The sequence below is a fragment of the Bombina bombina genome, chromosome 2 (genome assembly GCF_027579735.1).
Source record: "Bombina bombina isolate aBomBom1 chromosome 2, aBomBom1.pri, whole genome shotgun sequence".
Lineage (NCBI taxonomy): Eukaryota > Metazoa > Chordata > Amphibia > Anura > Bombinatoridae > Bombina > Bombina bombina.
In genome coordinates this window covers 1247145664-1247172792 of record NC_069500.1, presented here as the reverse complement: position 1 = coordinate 1247172792, position 27129 = coordinate 1247145664, and the positions used below count along the sequence as shown (strand labels likewise).

The 27129-nt window shown below is 38.4% G+C and overlaps 1 protein-coding gene across 1 annotated transcript in view; it reads left to right on the top strand.

Annotated features, from left to right (window-relative positions):
• The first annotated feature begins 2262 nt into the window (after positions 1-2262).
• UBE2K (ubiquitin conjugating enzyme E2 K) overlaps positions 2263-27129 on the top strand; it is a 331497-nt gene continuing 306630 nt past the window's right edge. The window contains exon 1 of the mRNA XM_053704042.1: positions 2263-2461. Coding sequence (XP_053560017.1) covers positions 2399-2461 — 63 coding nt within the window. The 5' untranslated portion in view covers positions 2263-2398. The remainder of the gene's footprint in view (positions 2462-27129) is intronic.

Genomic DNA, 27129 nt, shown 5'->3' with positions numbered 1-27129 from the left:
TAAAATTACAGAAAGATATCAGTGTCCCAATGCAGTGGCGTAGCGTGGGTTGTCAGCGCCCAGCGCAAGGCAACTATTGTGCCCCCTAACCCATTAGCACTGACTGAGTCTCTTCCACTAGTACAGTGATGCATTTGTGAGTGCGCACGGTAGCGCATAGGGTTGCTACCTTTTGCCCAGAATATTCCTGGACACTTTTTAAAAGGGGGTGGAGAGGGTGTGTCTCAGGGTGTGGCTTGGGGGCGTGGCTTCTCGCAGCCTCAAATTCAATATGAAATCAATTTTTATATATATATATATATATATATATTATATATGTGTATATATATATATAAAATATGTATGTTTGTATGTATATATATATAATATATATATAATATATATAATATATACTTATATATACAGTATAATATATATATATATATATATATATATATATATATTATAGAGCAGGCAAGAAGGTGAGTAATTCTCAAAGCAGGTAATACAGAGGAAACTCTTTTTCTATAAAACAAATTTAAAAAAAATATTTTACCTAGAAAAAACTGCAGATTATATCATTAGGAAGAAGTTGAACAGTACCCAAACAGGAGGGTCACGGCCTGGCCACCTCTGTTGGACTCGTCGTACTAGCAGCTCGCAGCGACGCCACACCTGCACACCAACGAGATCACATGACTGGTTGGGACTTGGGTCTTTGGGAGGCGAGCTGAGAGGAGGACTGGTTGGACTATCGACCATGGTCCGTGACCTCATCATGATGCACTTCAGGCTGCAGTCAGGGCCTCCTCCTCACTTCCCTTGATGATAAGTGTGACTGACACGCACATTCTTCAACCCCCCCTAATTATTAATACCGGGGCAAGTGGCAATCCTAGTAGTGCACCTTATGAATTGGCAGGTGGCTCCCTTACAAGCAACCACCACGGACCTGCCACCTGCAATGTTTATAACAAATTAAATTCCTTAGGGTAGCAAATTTCTTTTGAAATTTTGCGCCCCTAAGAATTTTGCGCCTGGGGCAACCGCCCCTGTGGCCCCCCCACGCTACGCCACTGACCCAATGTAACTAGCGCTAATTTTGAAAAAAAGTGGTTTGGAAATAGCAAAGTGCTACTTGTATTTATTGCCCTATAACTTGCAAAAAAAGCAAAGAACATGTAAACATTGGGTATTTCTAAACTCAGGACAAAATTTAGAAACTATTTAGCATGGGTGTTTTTTGGTGGTTGTAGATGTGTAACAGATTTTGGGGGTCAAAGTTAGAAAAACTGCGTTTTTTTTTTTCATTTTTTCCTCATATTTTATAATTTTTTTATAGTAAATTATAAGATATGATGAAAATAATAGTATCTTTAGAAAGCCCATTTAATGGCGAGAAAAACAGTATATAATATGTGTGGGTACAGTAAATGAGTAAGAGGAAAATTACAGCTAAACACAAACACCGCAAAAATGTAAAAATAGCCTTGGTCCCAAACGGACAGAAAATGGAAAAGTGATGTTTAAGGGGTTAAAATTACATATGTCTGTGTATGAATCAAATAAGGTTTTGATAGTTCTTTCATAGTATAATAGTAATATTATTTTATCAGGAAATTTGTAGTGATAATAATTTTTAGAGAATTAAAACTTCCAACACGGCCGAGGCACTTGACCTAGAATAAAAAGTTTGGACTGTGGACACCATTAGTATAACCAATAAGTCACGGTAAAAATGTTGTAACTTACATCCATTATTCATACAGAAACACAAGTTGGGCAAATGATGCGCGGGCTGCATTGCTGCCCAGGGCCTTCGGCTCAACAAATCTGTATTTTCCGGAAAGGTTAGTAGAAACGGGTTTTTGTCTTTGGTTTCTAAGGCTGAACAAGAGGACTTTGGCTTGACTTTTGTTTAAGCACTGGGATTTTTTGTTGTAATCTTTACTGTAAAGAAACAACGACGAACTGATTTGTAATGTCTTAATAAATAGTGTAAGAAGCGTACGTTACTGCATATAGTGTGGAGTCTGAACAGTATTTAATTTTCTTAGTGCTATGTGTTTTGACCGTCTTTGTACCAAAACGTTTCTTTTCTTTGGACACACATAGTAAGAACAGGATTATTATCAGACGGCGACTAACTTAACTGACCACCTCCCCCTGGCTACAGACAAGTGTAAGTTCAGGGTGAAGGTGCAGGTTAGTATGTGATGTCACCGTGACGTCGCCGGTGTCCTGTCAGGAAGTTCTTCCTGCGGGCGCTAGTCTCAGGCACTGCGCATGTCCAACTGTCGCCATTTTGCCTTGTAGTTTTGTGTCGGGTCTCGTTCTCCTGGTGGGGGAGACACGGGGAGGCCAGCCTGGCACGTCATTCCGGGGGTGCACAGAGAGTCACATTGAGACTGGAGCCGACATGGCCAACATCGCGGCACAGAGAATCAAAAGGGAGTTCAAGGAGGTGCTGAAAAGCGAGGAGGTGAGCGGGATGGTGTGGTAAGGTTGCCATATAGGGGACCCGGTGTGATGCGGCAGGTGACGACTACAGAGAGTCTAGTGACAGCAGCTGAGGGCATGAGTGATTATCTATATATAGTGACATGTACCTGCTGCTCTCAGTAGTGTGACAAAAGGCTATAGCCAGATTAGAAATGGACCAGTAGTTCACAGAAGACCTAGTGACAACCTGCATCGTATCTTTCCAACATATTATACAGAGGGACAATGTTGGATTTTTCTTTTAGTTTAAAGGCCAGAGGGCATTAAACATTTTTGAGTTTTATCAGGGTAAGGATAATATAAATATATATATATATATATATATATATATATATATATATATATATATATATATATACACACACACACTCTAAATAAATATACTGAAAACATTTATATTGGGGAAATGATAAAACTTAACCTTTTGTGGTGAAGGTAAGTGTGTGTTGCAGGTAGCAAGATGTGGAGGAGTAGTTGTCCTATTTTAAATAACATCTGATAGCCACACTTTGGCTACATGACATTCTAAGCTTGATGCTCTTGAGGGAAATTGGAGAGGGCTGACTTTTTGCAGCCATGATAAGTAATAATCTGATATAGATTTGTCATGAGATATTGTAAATTAGTTCTGTGTGTTAATCTTTGACATCATCTTTGTAAAACTCACAAGGCTTGACACATTATGAAATGTAGCAGTTAGATTATTGAAGAGCTGTGTAAGGGGAGTTGTATATAAAAAGGTTTAGAATAACACCAACATTTTAGGAACTATCACTTCATGGCTCCAGGGGTTTGTCGAGCATTGCATTTGTGGTGCTGATGAGATATACTATAGGATCTGTTGTGAATGTCTGTAGCAGCATCATTTCTAGTGATGGGTTCCTGTTAAAAATACAAGTGAGCACCTGTTGAATGACGTTTTAATAGTCAATTTTTTTTAAAATGTAAGAGCCCACCATATGTGTGTGTGTAAAAGGTCTGAAATGTAGCATGACAGACATTAAAGTTCTGCTACAGTAATAGGATTTTTATCCTCTTGAGTATCAAGGATTTCAGAAATGTATCTACTGCTGGAGGCCAGAAAGATTTTCATAATTGTACTTTGTATTAGTTTAGACTAAATTCCTTAGTGTAAATTTACATGTACATAGGAAAACTATATTTTTGGGCTCCAGGTCATCTTCATGAAAAGTAAAAAAATGCAATAAATTAAAGGGACAGTCAACACCAGAATTTTTGTTGTTTTAAAAGATAGATAATCCCTTAATTACCCATTCCCCAGTTTTGCACAACCAACACAGTTATAATAATATACTTTTTATCTCTGTGATTATCTTGTATCTAAGCATCTTATGGCAGCCCCCTGATCACATGACTTTTTATTTATTATCAATTGACTTTCATTTTAGCCAATTAGTGCAGTGTCTGCCACAATCCACGGGCAACGGGCATGCTCACAATGTTATCTATAGGGTTTACCTGAACTAGCTCTCCCCTGCTGTGAAAAGCAAATACAAAGCATGTGATTAGAGGCGGCATTCAAGGGCTTAGAAATTATCATATGAGCCTTCCTAGGTCTAGCTTTCAACTAAGAATACCAAAAGAACAAAGCAAATTTGGTGATAAAAGTAAATTGTAAAGTTGTTTAAAATTGCATGCCCTATTTGAAACATGAAAGTTTTTTTGGACTTGACTGTCCCTTTAAATTTATTTTTTATATATGTGCAAATCCAGATACTAGTGTGTTGAATTTTCACAAGAATAAATGCGTCTCCGGAAACAGCCGAATCCCACGAGTTGCTGCCTCCCTATCTGCATTTGGATCCTCACAAAGAATCCGAATACACACCCCTAATATATATTAGAGATGTGCATTTGGCAGTTTAGTTCACTGCTGAAAGCGGGAGTAGGAGAGTGTTTTCGGTATTCAGTTCTTTTCGGAGCTGAATATCCTCTTGTGCAAATGAAGCACCCTTTTGGAACAGATATAGCTTTTGTTAGAAGCATTTTTGCCAATACATGTATATTACAAAAATGCTTGTATTCAAAAGTGAATTACATCCATGTAGATTTCAATTTTGGCTGGGATGTCCCTTTAAGTATTAGAATGAACTGTGAAATAGATTTTGAAACACAGATTACGGTATAAGAAGAACATTTTCAAGAGAGAGGTTATGATCCAAGTAAACGGCTATATTAAGTGGTCGATTTATCAACCCCATCGCCCTGCTACGTTTGGAGGTTCTGACAAAGAGGGCCTACAGTCCATATTTAACAAGCAGCGGTCATCAGACCGCTGCTTTCCCTAACCTTTCACCACCTCTTAGGTGGCAAATTTCAATCTCCCAAGTCTCGTCTGACTGGGGAGATTGACAGCTCCTACCCGCGCGTGATTGGCTGTATGCGGGCAGGGGGCGGAATTGCACGCAAGCGCAAACCAGTGCTCCTATGCAATGCTGAATTCCGGCAGCGGAATTAAGCCCTCCAGAGGTGAGCTGCGGCGGACAGGGGCGCACATACGCAACCCTGTCTGCCGCAGCTCACCTCTGGAGGTGATTGACAGCTCCTACCCGCGCGTGATTGGCTGTATGCGGGCAGGGGGCGGAATTACACGCAAGCGCAAACCAGTGCTCCTATGCAATGCTGAATTCCGGCAGCGGAATTAAGCCCTCCAGAGGTGAGCTGCGGCAGACAGGGTTGCGTATGTGCGCCCCTGTCCGCCACAGGTTGATAAATCGACCCCTATGTGTGAGAGAACGGGTTAGGAGCACCATTTGAACATATAAGAATAGAATGAACAAGGAGGAACAGGGATTAAAGTTTCCTTTTATCACAGATTATAATTGTCAATGTTGCTTGATTTGTAATAAATTCTGAACAAACATTGGCATTTAGTAAAAACCTTACCTGTTGTGATGTATGTAAAGAACAGAAGAGTTTGAGAGGTTGTGACTTCCAGAAATAATTAATAAGACAAGATAACACTATCCATTAGGACTGATTTCAGAATTGGATTTGTACTCTTAATTTTGGTTGATTAATGGGGAAATATATATTAAGGGTATTGTTCTAAATAATTAGATTTGTGATTTTGTTTATTTTATTAAATACATTTTTGTAATATTTAAAGGCTGTTTAACATAACCTTTTTTTAAAATCTGAATTGATCTATTTTGCATTTTTTTATTATGGATTGTAGTATCTGGGATTCATCCAGACTTTATACTGTGAGATAAAAGGCAGTGTTTGATGTTTGAATTATATTAAAGGGACCGTTAAATCAAAATCAAGTATTCATGATTCAGATAGAGCATGCAATTTCAGGGATGCACCGAAATGAAAATTCTGGACCGAAACCGATACCGAAAATTCAGGATGATCCTGGCCGAAAACCGAAACGAAACCGAAATTGTTTTTTTCTTTTTTAACTACAGTGTGTGTGTGTGTGTGTGTAGCTGAGAGAGCTTGTAGGCGGGAAAGCTCTAACAAATGGACATGGTCACTTGTACAGTAAGGCGTGATCTGCAGTGAAACTGGAGCTCTATAAGGGAGAGCGTGGTTATAGCCAGACAACAATACAAGGTGGACATGTGTTTTGTTTTTGGGTGTAGTTATCCGTGCGATGAGCGTGGCTGCACCTGATTGTCTCTCATCGTATCTCCGCCTAGTTCCTGGTTCGGGTCTCACACTGACCCATCAGATTATATGTCCGGAGCCCCAAATGGAGTCTGCCTGTCACCTATCACCAGGACCACTGGACTTAGCTACAACCTTACGTGCAAGGTGGTTATAGAAAGTTACTGTGCTTTTTTGTATACACTGTCTGGTGGGTGCTAATTTGTACCAAATGTGTGCGAGCTTGGGGCTTATGCTTATAAAGTGTGCACGCATATTTGCCTCAGGCGAATAGAATGTCTATGCACAAGAGGCTGATGTATGAACACTGTATATAAGGCTTAAAGATATTCACTGTGTGTGCTTAGGGCTGTGTCTGATAATATCAAGTGTTTATAAACATGTTACTTATCCTCCTTTGATATTTGTATTCACTATTCAGAACTTTGGTTTCCTTCTCTGCTGGTTTCAAATATCATCATGTAATGGTACTTATGTGTGTGCTCTGTGTACCATGCCAGTGCTGTGCTGCTCACCTTATGCTAAGGATAGACATGTAACTCAATAGAACAGGGGAGGGCTGTACAATTTTAGCCATTTTGGTCTTCTTTGGGCCAAATTTGGAAATGCACATTTTCGGCGGCCCAAATTTTGGTGCATCGCTAGTATTATTCTTTATTTAGTTCTGTGTAACAGAATCAGATTTAACCGTTTTTGTTTTGTTACCAATTATCAAAATAAAGTATAGTCCTAGAAAACTATTATTATATGCAAAACAGTAAGTCAAGTAATGAACTCAAACAGCAGCTCTAGGCTTTAATTTAAAATATGCTACACAATAATTTTGCCGAAAATAAAAGGCAAAAAAAACGAAAACCAAAATAACAAAAAATGCTATTTTCGGCCGAAACTTTCTGCGGCCGAAATTTCGGTGCATCCCTATTTTAAACTACTTTCTAAGTAAACTTCTATTATCAAATTAGCCTTGTTCGTTTGGTATCCTTTGTTTGTGGGTAAACCTAGATAAGCTGATAGGAGCTTGCATGCGTCTTCATGCGTCTTCAGTAGTTTATGGCAGCAGTGTTTGCAACTATGTATAACACTACTATAAACATTGTTGCAAACACTACTGCCAGATGGCTAAAGACACGTGCATGCTCCTGAGCTCACTTAAGTTTACCCTTTAATAAATTATACCAACAGAACAAAGCAAACTTGATAATATAAGTAAATTGGAAAGATGTTAAAAATATCATGCTCTATCCAATCTATTTGTTTAATTTTTACTTTACAGTCCCTTTAACTGTAAGAATCTAGATTATTATTAAAATGTTGTTATGGTATAATATTTTGTACACTATTAAAGTATGTTGTTTAGCAAAACCTACTTAAATCTGTTCATAGAGATTAATAAATGACTACCACTGTAAAGGAATAGTACAGAGCCTAGACAATCTATTTTTTGTGATTGAACTGCATAATCGTGGAACGCCAAAATTGACTTAAACGGCACTTATGACAGCTCTAGCTTATAAAATACATATTAGTATCTCCCCTGGGTGTTTTTCATAGAGAATTTATTAGGGGAATGTAGGAGACCAAGCGCTAAGGAAAAGTGAAGCACCTATAGCTCTGTACAAATGGTTACCTAGCTGGCCAATAGCAAAAGAGTTGAGGGGTGGTGTCCAGAGCACCTAGAGAGAAGGCTAAGGTAGCTAAGATACAGTGGATTAGTTTAATATATATACTTTAAAAAGTGCATACATTAGATTAAATGCATCAAATAGAACAAAGTAGTTAAATGAATAAATATGATGATATACAAACATCAAATAAAACAATTAAATAAAAGACATGGATCCATGTGTTCAATGAGACGTAAAAGACAGATTCAATAGTTTGTAAATGCCTTCTGACTTCTAATAAAATACCGATTATGGTGATCAAACCTGATAAAATATGTATCAGCAAAGATGGCAACAATGGTTAATCAGCAAGTGTGCGTCAACAGCTTGTGGTGTGACAGTTTGCTCCTCACAATTACAGCAGGTTTTTAACCCAACATAGGGAACCTGTGTCAATGTGTGTTAAGTGTCCCAAAAAGCTTGGTAGATGTCAAAAATTATAAGTAAGTAAAACCGTTGACTAATGGTTATCAATGTTTAAATGGAAAAAAAGAGGCTTAACTTAATCCTGATTAAAAATACCAAAATACTGTGGTAAAAAGTGAAAAATGTTAAAAGATCCAAAAAATATTGTGCACACAAAAACAAGAACAAAAAAAAGAATGACTCTCAAAATGAAAAAATCAAACTTGTTTCCTATGTGATTCCTCCAATGTCCTGGGAGTCCTTTGAAACTCTTTTAGAAATTCATTGGTGTGTCCTGTGATAAATAAATCACAATAGTGCAGATTGGATACAAAGTATTATGCTGATATTGTAAATAGGCTTACCATTTTAAAGTCAACGCGTTTCGGCCTCTATATTCAGGCCTTTCTCAAGACTAAAAACTGTATGTAATTCGTAGCCTTATATACTGTCTCCTTAGTGTCCTAGTTGTGTCGTTTGGGCGCTAAAATTTCCCTGGCTGCCCCTTTTTTTTTTTTTTTTACCCTCCGGTATCTTTAGTGAGAGCCTGAATCGGAAACCGGAAGTGATGTATCAGATTTTGATTTTATATATTGCAATGTATTTAGTTTTAAATAGGGGGATTTGCTGTGGCTACATCCTACTTACCTTGTTATTTTCCAAGGACATTCCAAATCAGTATTAGCCGTTTTCGCTATCACTCGTATCTGATTGGATATGACTTCATTTCCGGTTTCATATGAGCGTGGTGATTGGGTCTAGACGTGTTTACTAAAAGTCAGCTGTTCATGTATCTTACAGGTGTCTTCTATAACCAGACTCCTTAAAAATATTTGATATAGCTAAATAGAATTTATACTATTAGACATGACGGAGAGGTTTACAGAGTACTTTGTGCATGGCTAATACTTGGCTCATATAATACAATCCGTTATTAGATCAAGGATCTAATGGAATTCTAATAGAATCCTAATAAATTTGAGAGTCTAGTGCAATTCAAAATGGAATTTCAAATAAAATTGATAAAATTCCAATAATTTAACAGTTTATGAGCAATAGCGATGTAATTTTTAGATATGAAGTGGGGGAAATAAGAGATGACTTCAACTTTAGCCATCTATAAGGAACTAAATAGATAATATAGAAAGAGAACTTGGAATGATCTTTAAAGTGAAATTCCTTTAAAAATAACATTAAATAGACTCAAGTTCGTTTCTATCAGATGTATGCAGATGGAGAAATTTCATATATAATAATATGATTATTAACACACTCTGCTAAGAACACCAAGAAATTTCTAAAAGAGTTTCAAAGGACTCCCGGGACATTGGAGGAATCACATAGGTATTCATCACCAAGCAAACAAGTTAGATTTTTTTCATTTTGAGAGTCATTCTGTTTTTTGTTCTTGTTTTTGTGTACACAATATTTTTGGATCTTTTAACATTTTTCACTTTTTTCCCACAGTATTTTGGTATTTTTATATTTAATCACGATTGAGTTAAGCCTCTTTTTTTTCACTTAGACATTGATAACCATTAGTCCACGGATTTTCTTACTTATAATTTTGAACATCTACCAAGCTTTTTGAAAAGCTGCTGTAACTCAATTGTGAGGAGCACACTGTCACACCACAAGCTGTTGACGCACACCTGTTGATTAACCATTGTTGCCATCTTTGCTGATACATATTTTATCAGGTTTGATCACCCTAATTGGTATTTTATCAGAATTTTAAAAGTCAGAAGGCATTTACTAACTATTGGATCTGTCTTTTATGTCTTATTGAACACATGGATCCATGTCTTTTATTTGTTTTATTTGATGTTTTGTATATCATCATATTTATTCATTAAACTACTTTGTTCTATTTGATGCATTTAATCTAATGTATGCACTTTTTAAAGTATATATATTAAACTAATCCACTGTATCTTAGCTACCTTAGCTTTCTCTCTAGGTGCTCTGTACACCACCCCTCAACTCTTTTTATAGAGAACAAAGGGGATTGTTATCTTTTGTAATAACACAGACGTTATTCACTTTGCAAAAAGTAATTAAGTCCTAAAGTTTGTTTATAGTATATTACTCTATTAAAGAGTAAATTCCGAGAGCTCTTTCCAAATGACTATTTGCCTGGATATTTGGTTACTGATTGGCTGAGCTGAAAAACGTGTATGTCAGGAGTAGGTATTTCCTAATGTATTTTCGTGGTATTGGAGGTATTGTTGTCTGTCTTCAAGAGTGTGTATAGCGGTATAAGAGTTATAAAGCAATATAAATACTTTGGACCTCAAGGTATCTTTATAATAGATGTTATCGATACCAATTAATAACACAGTACCTTGGTAGCCAAAAAAGGGAATTTGTTGAAGTGTGTGTATATATATGTATATATATATATATATGTATATATATATATATATATATATATATATATATATATATATATATATATATATATATATATATATATATATATATATATATATATATATATAATTTTTTTTTTTTTTTTTTTTTAAGAAAGGAACTTTTTTATTAAAGAGACATTACACAAATTGTAAGCTGCATTATGTTTCTTTCATATCTGAAAATTTTGCAATATATTTATATATACACAATAATATTCACACCTATACTTCTTAAAGGGACACTGTACACCAGATTTTTCTTTGCATAAATCTTTTGTAGATGCTCCATTTTATACATCCCATCTGAGCGTGTTATGTATAGTTTTGCTTATTTTTTTTAATAACTTTCTGCTGATTTTCAGACTCGGACTAACCAAGCTGCAAAGTATCAGATTTAGACTGAAGTCTACAGACTCCTGCGTGCTCCTGTTTGTGTAATGGGTCATTTTATATGCGGGGCGGGTGTCTGCTCTTACTGCTTTCTCTGTTCCTCTCAGTGAGTGTCCCAGTCTAACCTTTTTCCATACTCTTAAACTGGGAGTGGGAGTTTCTAAGTTTTTTTTAAAAAGGTTTTATACTGGATTTTTAGATCTGTATCCGTGCATATTCTTCTTTATAGTAGTGTCTATTACTTGCAGTTATATGGAAATTGGTGTATATTGTCAGTTTTAATATGCCCACTGCTTTTGCAAACAATGCTTTTCCGTTTTTGGTTGTTGATGCAAAACTTATTATCTACCTTAAAGTGCGAAGCTGTGAATCCTGAATATTGTTCTTATGAGCAATGCACCTATAACTAAATTTTTACTTTATAATTGTGATGTTAGACCAAAGGCAACAGAAATAAAATGTATTAAATAGATATTTGAAAAAAATAATGCAATTTTCAACTGATGCAATATAATATATATTGCTTTATGCTCCAGGTAATCAATGCATTGCAATTGAGCTGGTGCTTTATTATAACTACTTAATTTAAACATTAATTTAATTTCAAAATTACCTGCAGAAATTTTTTTCAATAAAAACAAACTCATCGCAGAAAGTGAAAACAAGTTCTGCTTCTGGGATGCTGAGCACCGCTTAAAGGGACACTGAACCCAATTTTTTTCTTTTGCGATTCAGAAAGAGCATGCAATTTTAGGCAACTTTCTAATTTACTCCTATTATCAATTTTTCTTCGTTCTCTAGCTTTCTTTATTTGAAAAAGAAGGCATCTAAGCTATTTTTTTGGTTAAGAACCATGGAAAGCACTTGTTTATTGGAGGTCAATTTTGATGAATTGGTGCCCGGTTTTTAATAATTCTATTAAAAACAAGAGAACTTGTAATTCATCAAAATTGATATTTCACTAGTTTTCTTCAGAAACTTACCTTTTAATCCTGACAGCCGCTCCAGCGCTTCCTCTGCCCGTCGAAAGCCCTCTTCATGGGTCCAAAATGACGAATCCGGCTTTCTACCGGGGGGAAAGCCGTGATTGGAGGAAGCTGGATTCGTCATTTCTGACGTAAGAAGAGGCTTCCGACGGCCAGGGGAATCGCTGGAGCGGTTGTCAGGATTAAAAGGTAAGTTTTAGAAGAAAACGAATGAAAAGTCAATTTTGATCAAAGTGCCCTTGTTTTTTAATATGTTTTTAAAAACCGGGCACTAATTCATCGAAATTGACCTTCACTTTAAATATTTATTTGTTAGATGAGGAGCTCCATGGTGCTCAGACACTGGTTTCTCTTACCCCCACTGGACACCAAAGTAAACCCAAGGGACAATCATGAGAATAGGTTATTTCTCTGGGGGCATTTGCTTTAGCAGCATTGAGGGAGTTATTTTGAAAACAACAGTTTTGTGTTTTTTGTTTTTTTACTAAAACAGTTTGATTTTCTATACCTATTTTACCTACCAACCCCTGCAAAGCTGATCACTTTGACCAAGATGCAGTGAAAGGGGATCATTTTCTTACTGTTTTTTTATATTGAATATGCTTTACCCTGAAAGCCCACTTTCAGGAGTGTTAACATGCATGCCACTCTGGAGGTTTATATAATATTGATTGCAATAAAGGTGGGAGACTAAAGCAGGGGTCAACCCATATTTTTTAATTTTGCAGCCTGTAAAAATATTTAGGAGCCAGACATAACTTTAGGAGACAGTGGTATTTTTATATAGATATATGGAGAATAACCCAAAAAGTTAGGAGCCAAGGGTAAAATTATATAAGCCAGTTGCTCCATGGCTCCTTAATTTGTCAAACTCTGCTGTAAAGGGCTCAAGTATTTGAGATAAGTGAGGTGATATGTTCTGTAATTGGATTTGGGCATTTCTAAAAATCTTCTTTATCTATTGAGCTCACTGATTTGCTTTTGGAATACTGGAGGGTGGGGATAGGTGTGTGATCCTAAACTATATGTGTTTTCTTGTATGTTAAGGCTGGTGAGTAGGTATACAGAGAGTGTCAAACCTAAGGCCTATGGTTACACAATGCTGCTTACCTTTGTCTTTTTTTTCTGACTTCTTATACAAAAGAAAATTGGAGGAAAGGCAGTGAAGCAATCTCCAAGAGAAATTATTAAAGGGACACTGAACCCAAATTTTTTATTTCATGATTCAGATAGAGAATGCAATTTTAAGCAACTTTCTAATTTACTCCTATTATCAATTTTTCTTCATTCTCTTGCTATCTTTATTTGAAAAAGGCATCTAAGCTTTTTTTCTTAGTTCAGAACTCTGGACAGCAATTTTTTATTGGTGGATTAATTTATCCACCAATCAGCAAGGACAACCCAGGTTGTTCACCAAAAATGGGCCAGCATCTAAACTTACATTCTTGAATTTCAAATAAAGATACCAAGAGAATAAAGAAAATTTGATAATAGGAGTAAATAAGAGCATGAAATTTTAAGCAAATTTCTATCTGAATCACGAAAGAAAAAAATGTGGGATCAGTGTCCCTTTAAGTTAATCACTGTATCAAAATTTCTCCTGGCAGGGTGTAGGCACAAGTCAGACAATTACAAAATAATTGTATATAGACATACAACTCTGAAAAGAGTACCAAACCCTGTCTCTAATTCAAAAGTCACCACCTTTTGAAATTAATATGAATTATTTATAAACTTTCATATCGCCATACATGTATATGATTTATTAAGTGAAGTCACACACACATGATTAAAAACACTCAACTGTGGCTATACCGATTGTCATAATGCCCATATCGACATTAGTCCTACATGGGAGGAAATAAGGGAATATTTAATGTTACAGCAACTTGCTCAGTACAAAATATACTAAGCTCCTACAATCCGGGAGCTGAAATGTAATATCATTAACACTGCAAGCATCACTGTTAGAGGAAAACCTACATCACCCGAGTATGGAAATATCCGAATAGTTATCGAGTATAGCCAATGTGGCAATTTAAAAATAGGGAGAGGATGCTCTCCAGTGATCCCCTGACATAAGTTTCACATAACAATTCCTTAAAAGATGTGAATGGGGTTATGAAAATTTATAAATAATTGACATTTGTTTTAAAAGGCAATGCCTTGTGAATTAGACAGCGTTCGGCACACTTTTCTGGTTGTATGTCTATGTACAATTATTTTGTAACTTTATTTTGACTTATTTAAATTGTATATTTCAATCTTGAAGTTTATTTGTATCACTTTTTTGCTGGGTTTACAGCATGCTGCTTATGTGTTGCATAAAGTTGTGTGGACTTCTAGTGAAGCATTTTGAAGCAGTTCTACAGTAGTTCATTACCTCCTTGCTTTTAGTACATGTTACGTGTATGGTTTATCCATGCTGCTGAGAGAGCTTGCACACTTTTTTCATCTGTGGGAGTGTTTTCTGGGCTGTGTATATGTAGGCTTGTGCCTCTTATCTCATAAGCAATGCTATGTTATGGTGAGACAAATGAATAGCTAAGCTACCGTAAAACCAATTTCCTTCCCCCATTTTGAATTACAATTTAGCTCTCTTCTAGCGTTGAGTGACTCTCCCTTGTATTCACCCTCTCATTGCAAAAAATGTATCTGTGTGCTCTCCCCAATCTCATTCTTAAAAGTAAACGCTGCTTTTTGAATCCTGATTAATCACTTCTCCAAACTCAATTCCTTGCTTGGAAGTACAGCTTTAAAGATGGTGGTATAGCACCAGCTTATTAAAAATAATCAACATTTTAATCCAAAATACCCATTGTAACGGAAAAATACATACATAGTTATGTAATTTTCATCACTGATCCTAGCCTACTATGGTGTTTAACCCTTGCAAATATATTAGACACATACATAAAGTCCAGCAAGCAGGAAATGGGTGATTTCTTCTGTTATGTGTGATCAGTCCACGGGTCATCATTACTTCTGGGATATAACTCCTCCCCAACAGGAAATGCAAGAGGATTCACCCAGCAGAGCTGCATATAGCTCCTCCCCTCTACGTCAGTCCCAGTCATTCTCTTGCACCCAACGACTAGATAGGATGTGTGAGAGGACTATGGTGATTATACTTAGTTTTTATGACTTCAATCAAAAGTTTGTTATTTTAAAATAGCACCGGAGCGTGTTATTACTTCTCTGGCAGAGTTTGAGGAAGAATCTGACAGAGATTTTTTACTATGATTTTAACCGGAGTCGTTAAGATCATATTGCTGTTCTCGACCATCTGAGGGAGGTAAAGGCTTCAGATCAGGGGACAGCGGGCAGATGAATCTGCATTGAGGTATGTGGCAGTTTTTATTTTCTGAATGGAATTGATGAGAAAAGCCTGCCATACCGTTAAAATGACATGTATGTATACACTTCAGTATTCTGGGGATGGTATTTCACCGGAACTACTGTGTTAAGGTCACTAATCCTTTTAATAACTATTCTCATGTTAAACGTTTTTGCTGGAATGTAGAATCGTTTACATTGCTGAGGTACTGTGTGAATAAATGTTTGGGCATTATTTTCCACTTGGCAGTTTTTTGCTTTAATTGTGACAGTTTCGTTTCTCTTCACTGCTGTGTGGGAGAGGGAGGGGCCGTTTTTGGCGCTCTTTGCTACGCATCAAAAAATTCCAGTCAGCTACTTTTATATGTCCTGCATGATCCGGTTCATTTCTGACAGATCTCAGGGGTCTTCAAACTTCTTTGAAGGGAGGTAAATTCTCTCAGCAGAGCTGTGAGAATTCTTATAGTGACTGTGTATAAAAAAAAAAAAAAAAAAAAAAAAAAAAAAAAAAAAAAAAACGTTGTTTTGTTTTCTTATGTACAAATTTAATTAGTGTTGTTTTTTACTAATGGGAACAAACCTTTGCTAAAAGTTGTGTTGTTTTAAAATTTGATGCAATAACTGTTTTTCAGTTCATTATTTCAACTGTCATTTAATCGTTAGTACCTCTTTGAGGCACAGTACGTTTTTTGCTAAAAAAGATTATAACCAAGTTGTAAGTTTTTTGCTAGTGTGTTAAACATGTCTGACTCAGAGGAAGATATCTGTGTCATTTGTTCCAATGCCAAGGTGGAGCCCAATAGAAATTTATGTACTAACTGTATTGATGCTACTTTAAATAAAAGTCAATCTGTACAATGTGAACAAATTTCACCAAACAGCGAGGGGAGAGTTATGCCGACTAACTCGCCTCACGCGACAGTACCTGCATCTCCCGCCCGGGAGGTGCGTGATATTTTGGCGCCTAGTACATCTGGGCGGCCATTACAGATAACATTACAAGATATGGCTACTGTTATGACTGAAGTTTTGTCTAAATTACCTGAACTAAGAGGCAAGCGTGATCACTCTGGGGTGAGAACAGAGTGCGCTGACAATGCTAGGGCCATGTCTGATACTGCGTCACAGCTCGCAGAGCATGAGGACGGAGAGCTTCATTCTGTGGGTGACGGTTCTGATCCAAACAGATTGGACTCAGATATTTCAAATTTTAAATTTAAATTGGAGAACCTCCGTGTACTACTAGGGGAGGTCTTAGCAGCTCTCAACGATTGTAACACTGTTGCAATACCAGAGAAACTGTGTAGGTTGGATAAATACTTTGCGGTACCGGCGAGTACTGACGTTTTTCCTATACCTAAGAGACTAACTGAAATTGTTACTAAGGAGTGGGATAGACCCGGTGTGCCGTTCTCACCCCCTCCAATATTTAGAAAGATGTTTCCAATAGACGCCACCACTCGGGACTTATGGCAAACGGTCCCCAAGGTGGAGGGAGCAGTTTCTACTTTAGCTAAGCGTACCACTATCCCGGTGGAGGATAGCTGTGCTTTCTCAGATCCAATGGATAAAAAATTAGAGGGTTACCTTAAGAAAATGTTTGTTCAACAAGGTTTTATATTACAACCCCTTGCATGTATCGCGCCGATTACGGCTGCGGCAGCATTTTGGATTGAGTCGCTTGAAGAGAACCTTAGTTCCTCTACGCTAGACGACATTACGGACAGGCTTAGAGTCCTTAAACTAGCTAATTCTTTCATTTCGGAGGCCGTAGTACATTTAACCAAACTTACGGCTAAGAACTCAGGATTCGCCATACAGGCACGCAGGGCACTGTGGCTAAAATCCTGGTCAGCTGATGTTACTTCTAAGTCCAAATTACTTAATATACCTTTCAAGGGGCAGTCCTTATTCGGGCCCGGTTTGAAAGAAATTATCGCTGACATTACGGGAGGTAAGGGCCACGCCCTACCTCAAGACAAGGCCAAAGCTAAGGCTAGACAGTCTAATTTTCGTCCCTTTCGGAATTTCAAAACAGGAGCAGCATCAACCTCCACTGCACCAAAACAGGAAGGAGCTGTTGCTCGTTACAGGCAAGGCTGGAAGCCTAACCAGTCCTGGAACAAAAGCAAGCAGGCCAGGAAACCTGCTGCTGCCCCAAAGACAGCATGAACCGAGAGCCCCCGATCCGGGACCGGATCTAGTAGGGGGCAGACTCTCTCTCTTCGCCCAGGCCTGGGCAAGAGATGTTCAGGATCCCTGGGCACTAGAGATCATATCTCAGGGATACCTTCTAGACTTCAAATTATCTCCCCCAAGAGGGAGATTTCATCTGTCAAGGTTGTCAACAAACCAGATAAAGAAAGAAGCGTTTCTACGCTGCGTACAAGATCTGTTAACAATGGGAGTGATCCATCCGGTTCCGTGGTCGGAACAAGGACAAGGGTTCTACTCAAACCTGTTTGTGGTTCCCAAAAAAGAGGGAACTTTCAGGCCAATCTTAGATTTAAAGACTCTAAACAAATTACTAAGAGTTCCATCGTTCAAGATGGAAACTATTCGGACTATTTTACCCATGATCCAAGAGGGTCAGTACATGACCACAGTGGATTTAAAGGATGCTTACCTTCACATACCGATCCACAAAGATCATCACCGGTATCTAAGGTTTGCCTTCTTAGACAGGCACTACCAGTTTGTAGCTCTTCCATTCGGATTGGCTACGGCTCCAAGAATCTTCACAAAGGTTCTGGGTGCCCTTCTAGCGGTACTAAGACCGCGAGGGATTTCGGTAGCTCCGTACCTAGACGACATTCTAATACAAGCTTCAAGCTTTCAAACTGCCAAGTCTCATACAGAGTTAGTTCTGGCATTTCTAAGGTCGCATGGATGGAAAGTGAACGAAAAGAAGAGTTCTCTCTTTCCTCTCACAAGAGTTCCATTCTTGGGGACTCTTATAGATTCTGTAGAAATGAAGATTTACCTGACAGAAGACAGGTTAACAAAACTTCAAAATGCATGCCGCGTCCTTCATTCCATTCAACACCCGTCAGTAGCTCAATGCATGGAGGTGATCGGCTTAATGGTAGCGGCAATGGACATAGTACCTTTTGCACGCCTACACCTCAGACCGCTGCAACTATGCATGCTAAGTCAGTGGAATGGGGATTACTCAGATTTGTCCCCTACTCTGAATCTGAATCAAGAGACCAGAAATTCTCTTCTATGGTGGCTTCATCGGCCACACCTGTCCAGGGGAATGCCATTCAGCAGGCCAGACTGGACAATTGTAACAACAGACGCCAGCCTACTAGGTTGGGGCGCTGTCTGGAATTCTCTGAAGGCTCAGGGACTATGGAATCAGGAGGAGAGTCTCCTTCCAATAAACATTCTGGAATTGAGAGCAGTTCTCAATGCCCTTCTGGCTTGGCCCCAGTTAATAACTCGGGGGTTCATCAGGTTTCAGTCGGACAACATCACGACTGTAGCTTACATCAACCATCAGGGAGGGACAAGAAGCTCCCTAGCAATGATGGAAGTATCAAAGATAATTCGCTGGGCAGAGTCTCACTCTTGCCACCTGTCAGCAATCCACATCCCGGGAGTGGAGAACTGGGAGGCGGATTTCTTGAGTCGCCAGACTCTTCATCCGGGGGAGTGGGAACTTCATCCGGAGGTCTTTGCCCAAATACTTCGACGTTGGGGCAAACCAGAGATAGATCTCATGGCGTCTCGCCAGAACGCCAAACTTCCTCGCTACGGGTCCAGATCCAGGGATCCGGGAGCAGTTCTGATAGATGCTTTGACAGCACCTTGGAACTTCAGGATGGCTTATGTGTTTCCACCCTTCCCGCTGCTTCCTCGATTGATTGCCAAAATCAAACAGGAGAGAGCATCAGTAATTCTAATAGCACCTGCTTGGCCACGCAGGACTTGGTATGCAGATCTAGTGGACATGTCATCCTGTCCGCCTTGGTCTCTACCTCTGAGACAGGACCTTCTGATACAGGGTCCATTCAAACATCAAAATCTAACTTCTCTGAAGCTGACTGCTTGGAAATTGAACGCTTGATTTTATCAAAACGTGGTTTTTCTGAGTCGGTTATTGATACCCTGATTCAGGCTAGGAAGCCTGTTACCAGAAGGATTTACCATAAAATATGGCGGAAATACCTATACTGGTGCGAATCCAAAGGTTACTCCTGGAGTAAGGTTAGGATCGCTAGGATATTGTCTTTTCTACAAGAAGGTTTAGAAAAGGGTTTATCAGCTAGTTCATTAAAGGGACAGATTTCAGCTCTGTCCATCTTGTTACACAGACGTCTGTCAGAAAATCCAGACGTCCAGTCCTTTTGTCAGGCTTTAGCTAGGATCAAGCCTGTGTTTAAAGCTGTTGCTCCACCATGGAGTTTAAACTTAGTTCTTAACGTTTTACAGGGTGTTCCGTTTGAACCCCTTCATTCCATTGATATAAAAATGTTATCTTGGAAAGTTCTGTTTTTAATGGCTATTTCCTCGGCTCGAAGAGTCTCTGAGTTATCAGCCTTACATTGTGATTCCCCTTATCTGATTTTTCACTCAGACAAGGTAGTTCTGCGTACTAAACCTGGGTTCTTACCTAAGGTAGTCACTAACAGGAACATCAATCAAGAGATTGTTGTCCCATCCTTGTGTCCAAATCCTTCTTCAAAGAAGGAACGTCTTTTACACAATCTGGATGTAGTTCGTGCCCTCAAGTTCTACTTGCAGGCAACTAAAGATTTTCGCCAAACTTCTTCCTTGTTTGTCGTTTACTCTGGACAGAGGAGAGGTCAAAAAGCTTCTGCTACCTCTCTCTCTTTTTGGCTTCGTAGCATAATACGTTTAGCCTATGAGACTGCTGGACAGCAGCCTCCTGAAAGAATTACAGCTCACTCCACTAGAGCTGTGGCTTCCACTTGGGCCTTTAAGAATGAGGCCTCTGTTGAACAGATTTGCAAGGCTGCAACTTGGTCTTCGCTTCATACTTTTTCCAAATTTTACAAATTTGACACTTTTGCTTCTTCGGAGGCTATTTTTGGGAGAAAGGTTCTTCAGGCAGTGGTTCCTTCTGTATAATGAGCCTGCCTATCCCTCCCGTCATCCGTGTACTTTTGCTTTGGTATTGGTATCCCAGAAGTAATGATGACCCGTGGACTGATCACACATAACAGAAGAAAACATAATTTATGCTTACCTGATAAATTCCTTTCTTCTGTTGTGTGATCAGTCCACGGCCCGCCCTGTTTTAAGGCAGGTAAATATCTTTTAAATTATACTCCAGTCACCACTTCACCCTTGGTTACTCCTTTCTCGTTGTTTCTTGGTCGAATGACTGGGACTGACGTAGAGGGGAGGAGCTATATGCAGCTCTGCTGGGTGAATCCTCTTGCATTTCCTGTTGGGGAGGAGTTATATCCCAGAAGTAATGATGACCCGTGGACTGATCACACAACAGAAGAAAGGAATTTATCAGGTAAGCATAAATTATGTTTTTGCTGCTAACTACCACTGCAGCACATGGTTGTCTCAGCAGGGTTGGCAAATATGTTTACGTAAAAATAAAAATAATGGATATTCATGATCTATATTGTATCCATATCTCGGTTGTTGTTCCTTCTCCTCCAAACCAAATAGTAATTTTTATGGGTGTTTAATGGAATTGCTGTCTGTCAGTGTTAAGTTATTATAATTTAACCCTAGTTAGTAGTCAGTGTATTAGTAACTTTTAATTATACGTTAACATTTTACTAAAATTTTAACAGAATAAATTAAATTTCCAATCTATTCATATAAATTACTTTTTTTAATTGATAACGAACTTAAAAATAACAAATTGTGGAGAATAAAAATCACAACCACTGAAGCAGATTTTTAATATTTGAATTATTAACCTACTTCCAAGTCAGTAAAATGAAAAAGAGTAATCTCCTTGGTAAATCTAAATCTGTTCTGTTAGCTTAAAAAGAATATCTGCACCTTCACTTCCATCACTCTCATTCTGGCTTTGTATTCATTTAGTTTTTTCCATTTCGGACTTGCACCACACTCCATTTCAACCTGTTTTTTTTTTCTTGCATACATTTTTAGTTTATGTTTTTAAAAATAAATGTTAAGTTAGTTGCTTTAACATTTTAAATTACATAATTGTGATTGAATGAGGCCAAACAAATATGCTTCAGATCAGCTGCTTTTTCAAGAGCTGTTAACAACTCACACACAGGTATAACCAGTTCTCCTTTACTTTTCAGTTATGTTTACCCCACTGCCGAGAATTTTGAAAGTTGATATAAATAAATTGTATTAATATCCCCCTTACAGTGGTCTCATTCTTGCCTCTTAAAAAATGATACATAATATGAATTATTTGGTCCCTACAAATAGTTCAGCATCACCCACCCCTGATATAATTCTAAAAGTGTAGGGTAATTTCTATTTATTTATGTAGCAGTTATCTGACAGAGGGTCACATGACTTGAGTATCATCTTTGAGATCTCATATTCCTCCATTTCAGTGCTTAACCCCTTAGTGACCAGGCCACTTTTCAATTTGTTGACCATCTGGGACCAAGGCTATTTTTGCATTTCTGCGATGTTTGTGTTTAACTGTTATTTTCCTCTTACTCATTTACTGTACCCACACATATTATATACCGTTTTTCTCGCCATTAAAAGGACTTTCTAAAGATACCATTATTTTCATCATATCTTATAATTTACTATAAAAAAAAATATAAAATATTAGGAAAAAAAACACACTTTTTCTAACTTTGAGCCCCAAAATCTCTAACACATCTACAACCACCATAAAATACCAATGCTAAACAGTTTCTAAATTTTGTCTTGAGTTTAGAAATACCCAATGTTTACATGTTCTTTGCTTTTTTTGCAAGTTATAGGGCAATAAGTACAAGTAGCACTTTGCTATTTCAAAACCATGTTTTTTCAAAATTGGCGATAGTTACATTGTAACACCAATATCTGTAAGGAATCCCTGAATAACCCTTCAAATGTATATATTTTTTAAAAGAAGACAACCTAAGGTATTAAACTTGGGGTATTTTGACTTTTTTCATGCAACCATTTTACCACCAATCTATGCCAAAGTTTGGGGGGGGGGAAAAAAATAATTTGATTTTTTGACAAATAGCAATTTAGGAATACATTTACTGATAAAATGGTAAGGGTTACTGCCGAATAACACCCTAATATGTCTTCAGTAGCATCTCCTGGGTACAGTGATACCACCCATGTATAGGTGTGTCGGGTTCTCTGTGGGCTAAAAGCCCTTATTTTTAGAGAGCGCATACCAGTTTTTCAACTTGGAATTTTCACATCGGTCATCATGCACCCATGTCCTATTTGGGACATTTCTGAAGCTGGCCAATGGAATTTACCCCCATCAAACCATATATTTTTGAAAAGTAGACACCCTAGGGTTTTTCAAATGCTGATATTTTAACACTTTCCATGCACTAATTCAACCACCAGTCTTTGTCAAACTTTTGGGTAGTCATTTTTTTGTGTTATTTTTCACACACATTGTACTTTAGGCATGGATTTTCAGTTCCTGTTATGTGTTACTGCCAAAAACCACCTCAATATGTGTTCAACAACATCTCCCAAGTACAGTGATACCACCTATGTATAGGTGTGTCGGGTTCTCTGGGGGCTAAATGGCCTTATTTTTAGGTAGCGCATTCCAGTTTTTCAACTTGGAATTTTCACATCGGTCATCATGCACCCATGTCCTATTTGGGACATTTCTGAAGCTGGCCAATGGAATTTACCCCCATCAAACCATATATTTTTGAAAAGTAGACACCCTAGGGTTTTTCAAATGCTGATATTTTAACACTTTCCATGCACTAATTCAACCACCAGTCTTTGTCAAACTTTTGGGTAGTCATTTTTTTGTGTTATTTTTCACACACATTGTACTTTAGGCATGGATTTTCAGTTCCTGTTATGTGTTACTGCCAAAAAAACACCTCAATATGTGTTCAACAACCTCTCCTGAGTACAGTGATACCACCCATGTATAGGTGTGTTGGGTTCTCTGGGGGCTAAAAGGCCTTATTTTTAGGAAGCCCATTCCATTTTTTCCACTTTGAATTTTCACATCCCATGCACCCATGTCCTATTTAAGACATTTCTGAAGCCGGCCAATGTAATTTACCTCAATCAAACCATATATTTTTGAAAAGTAGACTTCCTAGGGTATTTCAAATGCAGGTATTTTAACACGTTCCATGCACTAATTTAACCACTAGTCTTTGTCAAACTATTGGGCATTCATATTTTTGTGTTATTGTTCACATACATTGTACTTTAGACATGGATTCACAGCTCCTGTTATGTGTTACTACCAAAGAAGACACCAATATGTGGTCACCAACATCTCCTGAGTTCAGTGATTCCACCTATGCATAGGTTTGGTGGTTTGTTTGGGGGGTGCAATGCCAAATGTCTGACATGCGTTTGTGATTTTTTTTTTCACATTTAACATATTTTCTTTGCCTATCGTCTTTTTGGGGGGTCTTTTAACATACCCCAATTTATTTGTTTTCCATGAATGTGCATATATTTGAAAAGTTGACACCCCAAGGTATTGTATATGGTGTGCTTTGATGCCTTTGAAGCAACCGTTTTAGCCCAAAAAATTGGAGAAAGTGTATGGTGGTTATTTTTCAATTTTCATTTTTACAGACACATTGCTTTTTGACTATGATTTAGGAGAGACTGTTGTAAGTTATTGCAAAAGAATACTTCAGGTTGTTTTCTGCAAGGCACCCTGAGTACACCTATGCCCCCCATGCATAGGTTTGCCAGAATTTTGGGAAGGTTATGTTACAATTTTATGACTTGTGATTTTAGTTATTAACAAAGAGAGTATTTCTTCTGATAGGCCTATCTTTAGTTTGTGGCCTATTGCATACCCCACTTTTATTTATTGCCATGAAAGTGTATATTTCTTTCATGTAATTAGCAAGAGTCCATGAGCTAGTGACGTATGGGATATACATTCCTACCAGGAGGGGCAAAGTTTCCCAAACCTCAAAATGCCTATAAATACACCCCTCACCACACCCACAATTCAGTTTTACAAACTTTGCCTCCGATGGAGGTGGTGAAGTAAGTTTGTGCTAGATTCTACGTGGATATGCGCTCCGCAGCAAGTTGGAGCCCGGTTTTCCTCTCAGCGTGCAGTGAATGTCAGAGGGATGTGAGGAGAGTATTGCCTATTTGAATACAGTGATCTCCTTCTACGGGGTCTATTTCATAGGTTCTCTGTTATCGGTTGTAGAGATTCATCTCTTACCTCCCTTTTCAGATCGACGATATACTCTTATATATACCATTACCTCTGCTGATTCTCGTTTCAGTACTGGTTTGGCTATCTGCTATATGTAGATGAGTGTCCTGGGGTAAGTAAGTCTTATTTCTCCAACATAGGTGTGTCCGGTCCACGGCGTCATCCTTACTTGTGGGATATTCTCTTCCCCAACAGGAAATGGCAAAGAGCCCAGCAAAGCTGGTCACATGATCCCTCCTAGGCTCCGCCTACCCCAGTCATTCTCTTTGCCGTTGTACAGGCAACATCTCCACGGAGATGGCTTAGAGTTTTTTAGTGTTTAACTGTAGTTTTTATTATTCAATCAAGAGTTTGTTATTTTAAAATAGTGCTGGTATGTACTATTTACTCAGAAACAGAAAAGAGATGAAGATTTCTGTTTGTATGAGGAAAATGATTTTAGCAACCGTTACTAAAATCCATGGCTGTTCCACACAGGACTGTTGAGAGGAATTAACTTCAGTTGGGGGAACAGTGAGCAGTCTCTTGCTGCTTGAGGTATGACACATTCTAACAAGACGATGTAATGCTGGAAGCTGTCATTTTCCCTATGGGATCCGGTAAGCCATGTTTATTAAGATTGTAAATAAGGGCTTCACAAGGGCTTATTAAGACTGTAGACTTTTTCTGGGCTAAATCGATTCATTATTAACACATATTTAGCCTTGAGGAATCATTTAATCTGGGTATTTTGATAAGTTTATATCGGCAGGCACTTTTTTAGACACCTTTCTCTTTAGGGGCTTTCACAATCATAGGCAGAGCCTCATTTTCGCGCCGGTGTTGCGCACTTGTTTTTGAGAGGCATGACATGCAGTCGCATGTGTGAGGAGCTCTGATACATAGAAAAGACTTTCTGAAGGCGTCATTTGGTATCGTATTCCCCTTTGGGCTTGGTTGGGTCTCAGCAAAGCAGACACCAGGGACTGTAAAGGGGTTAAAGTTAAATACGGCTCCGGTTCCGTTTATTTTAAGGGTTAAAGCTTCCAAATTTGGGGTGCAATACTTTTAAGGCTTTAAGACACTGTGGTGAAATTTTGGTGAATTTTGAGCAATTCCTTCATATTTTTTCGCAATTGCAGTAATAAAGTGTGTTCAGTTTAAAATTTAAAGTGACAGTAACGGTTTTATTTTAAAACGTTTTTTGTACTTTGTTATCAAGTTTATGCCTGTTTAACATGTCTGAACTACCAGATAGACTGTGTTCTGAATGTGGGGAAGCCAGAGTTCCTTCTCATTTAAATAAATGTGATTTATGTGACAATGACAATGATGCCCAAGATGATTCCTCAAGTGAGGGGAGTAAGCATGGTACTGCATCATTCCCTCCTTCGTCTACACGAGTCCTGCCCACTCAGGAGGCCCCTAGTACATCTAGCGCGCCAATACTCCTTACTATGCAACAATTAACGGCTGTAATGGATAATTCTGTCAAAAACATTTTAGCCAAAATGCACACTTATCAGCGTAAGCGCGACTGCTCTGTTTTAGATACTGAAGAGCATGACGACGCTGATAATAATGGTTCTGAAGGGCCCCTAAACCAGTCTGATGGGGCCAGGGAGGTTTTGTCTGAGGGAGAAATTACTGATTCAGGGAACATTTCTCAACAAGCTGAACCTGATGTGATTACGTTTAAATTTAAGTTGGAACATCTCCGCATTCTGCTTAAGGAGGTATTATCCACTCTGGATGATTGTGACAAGTTGGTCATCCCAGAGAAACTATGTAAAATGGACAAGTTCCTAGAGGTCCCGGGGCTCCCCGAAGCTTTTCCTATACCCAAGCGGGTGGCGGACATTGTAAATAAAGAATGGGAAAGGCCCGGTATTCCTTTCGTCCCTCCCCCCATATTTAAAAAATTGTTTCCTATGGTCGACCCCAGAAAGGACTTATGGCAGACAGTCCCCAAGGTCGAGGGAGCGGTTTCCACTTTAAACAAACGCACCACTATACCCATAGAAGATAGTTGTGCTTTCAAAGATCCTATGGATAAAAAATTAGAAGGTTTACTTAAAAAGATGTTTGTTCAGCAGGGTTACCTTCTACAACCAATTTCATGCATTGTCCCTGTCACTACAGCCGCGTGTTTCTGGTTCGATGAGCTGGTAAAGGCGGTCGATAGTGATTCTCCTCCTTATGAGGAGATTATGGACAGAATCAATGCTCTCAAATTGGCTAATTCTTTCACCCTAGACGCCACTTTGCAATTGGCTAGGTTAGCGGCTAAGAATTCTGGGTTTGCTATTGTGGCGCGCAGAGCGCTTTGGTTGAAATCTTGGTCAGCTGATGCGTCTTCCAAGAACAAGCTACTTAACATTCCTTTCAAGGGGAAAACGCTGTTTGGCCCTGACTTGAAAGAGATTATCTCTGATATCACTGGGGGTAAGGGCCATGCCCTTCCTCAGGATCGGCCTTTCAAGGCCAAAAATAAACCTAATTTT